This window comes from Cornus florida, unplaced genomic scaffold, assembly GCF_030987335.1.
Source record: "Cornus florida cultivar Cherokee Brave unplaced genomic scaffold, ASM3098733v1 CherokeeBrave_3.0.0_Hap2_Chr09, whole genome shotgun sequence".
Taxonomy (NCBI): Eukaryota; Viridiplantae; Streptophyta; class Magnoliopsida; order Cornales; family Cornaceae; genus Cornus; species Cornus florida.
This window is the reverse complement of record NW_026775579.1, coordinates 89963019-89964536: the sequence shown is the minus strand read 5'-3', so window position 1 is coordinate 89964536 and position 1518 is coordinate 89963019. Positions and strand designations below refer to the sequence as shown.

The 1518-nt window shown below is 47.0% G+C and overlaps 1 protein-coding gene across 1 annotated transcript; it reads right to left on the bottom strand.

Annotated features, from left to right (window-relative positions):
- Positions 1 to 210: 210 nt before the first annotated feature.
- Positions 211 to 1518, bottom strand: LOC132273126 (uncharacterized). The gene is made up of 3 exons (XM_059774150.1): positions 1452 to 1518; positions 1320 to 1372; positions 211 to 642 (listed from the first exon to the last, which is right to left on the bottom strand). Exons 1-3 carry the CDS (start codon positions 1516 to 1518, stop codon positions 211 to 213), a joined length of 552 nt encoding a protein of 183 aa, XP_059630133.1.

Below are 1518 nucleotides of genomic sequence, written 5' to 3'. Positions count from 1 at the left end.
AAATATTATGAGAAGATTCATGAGTTAGAAAATAAAAGTCACCTCCATGGCAGATTGGGGAAAGCGGCTGAACACATCCTTTTGTGACAGGCTCTTCGCTGCCTCAAGGTCTTTTGGAGTCCACATGCTCTTATAGTACGCCATGGCGGTCTGGCCATCCTTGATCATGGTCTCGTTCGGCTTCACAAACGTCCCATCCGTTCGGGTGTATCAAGGAGCCCATGGTGGTAAAACAGGAGTAGGAGCAGAGGCAGAAGCTGAAGCAGAAGCAGAGGCAGCAGCTGCAACAGGCCCGGAGGGGGCAGGAGCTTTGACTGGGCGATGCAAGAGAGCGCTCGGCCCAGAAACTCGGGTCCTCCTTGTAAGATATTCCTCCTCGAGGTTGACTCCACCGTCAGGATGAGGTCTTTTGCCTCGCTCTTTGTCCCGAACACCCTCAGCAGCAGCAGGGGTAGTAGTGATCTGTGGAGATGTGCTCGGGTTGGGAGCAGGGGTGCTAACAACAAGATCAATAGCCACCACACTCGGGATAGTGTCAGAGATGGTGGCTGAAGAAGAGGCTGATGCGGGAGAGGAGGTTGCTCTAGCAGCATTAGTGGCTGGGGGAGGATTTTTCCTCCTACCAAAGGAAGAATCTGAAGCCTGCTCATTGTATAGCCAAGGGATGAGAGCGCTAGAAGGTTGTCTGAAGTGAGGAGGTCTGAGCAAGAAGGAATATCTTTCAAAACGTATTTCTTCAAGTAATTACTCCTATCCCTGCAAACACTATAGCTCAAGTCATCACAAGGTATGCCTAAGGAGCGACATAAGAAAGTACAAAAGCGAGGAACACATGTTTCGCAGGGACAATCGTTTTTATGAGATTTGAATTTCTTATACGAGGAGACACAACAGACGCCAAAGGCGCTCGGGATTGGGTAATCCTCTGCAGTCGGCGAAGACCAGGCCCCACTAACACCCACAATGTTATCCCTCCAACCCTTTTCAGATTTGATTGTATCCGTACATATGGACATCTTGTCGAACGTGTAAAGGTGGTAGAATGGCTCTTCAGTTCGGATCTTACTGACCTTATAGCAAAGAAGAAGATCTATGAGGTCAAGATCCAGACCTCTGTCACGAATCAGTAGTAACATAACGGATATGATTCTAAGGAAATTTGGGTTTACCTGCAGAGGGGATATCCCCAGTCTATTGAAAACATAGTTAAAAAAGGGATGCAGAGGGAACCTAACGACATTTAGTTGAAGGTTAGTAAATAAAACCTCGCCGGGAAGAAGGCCGGCACCGGTCATAATATTAACATCCCTATGTCAAACCTTAACTTGGATGTCGTTAGGAAGTCTAAGTCTCATACGAAGAACATCTAGATCTACAACCATGTTGAAAGCGAATGAAGGATCCAAAAGTGTAAAAGAAGTCTACCGAAAGTAAAAAGGAACAAGACTAACCTCTGGGGTAGAAAGCAGCAAAGAACGCTGCAAGATCGCTGGAAGAGTGACTCTTGAAGAATTTCAT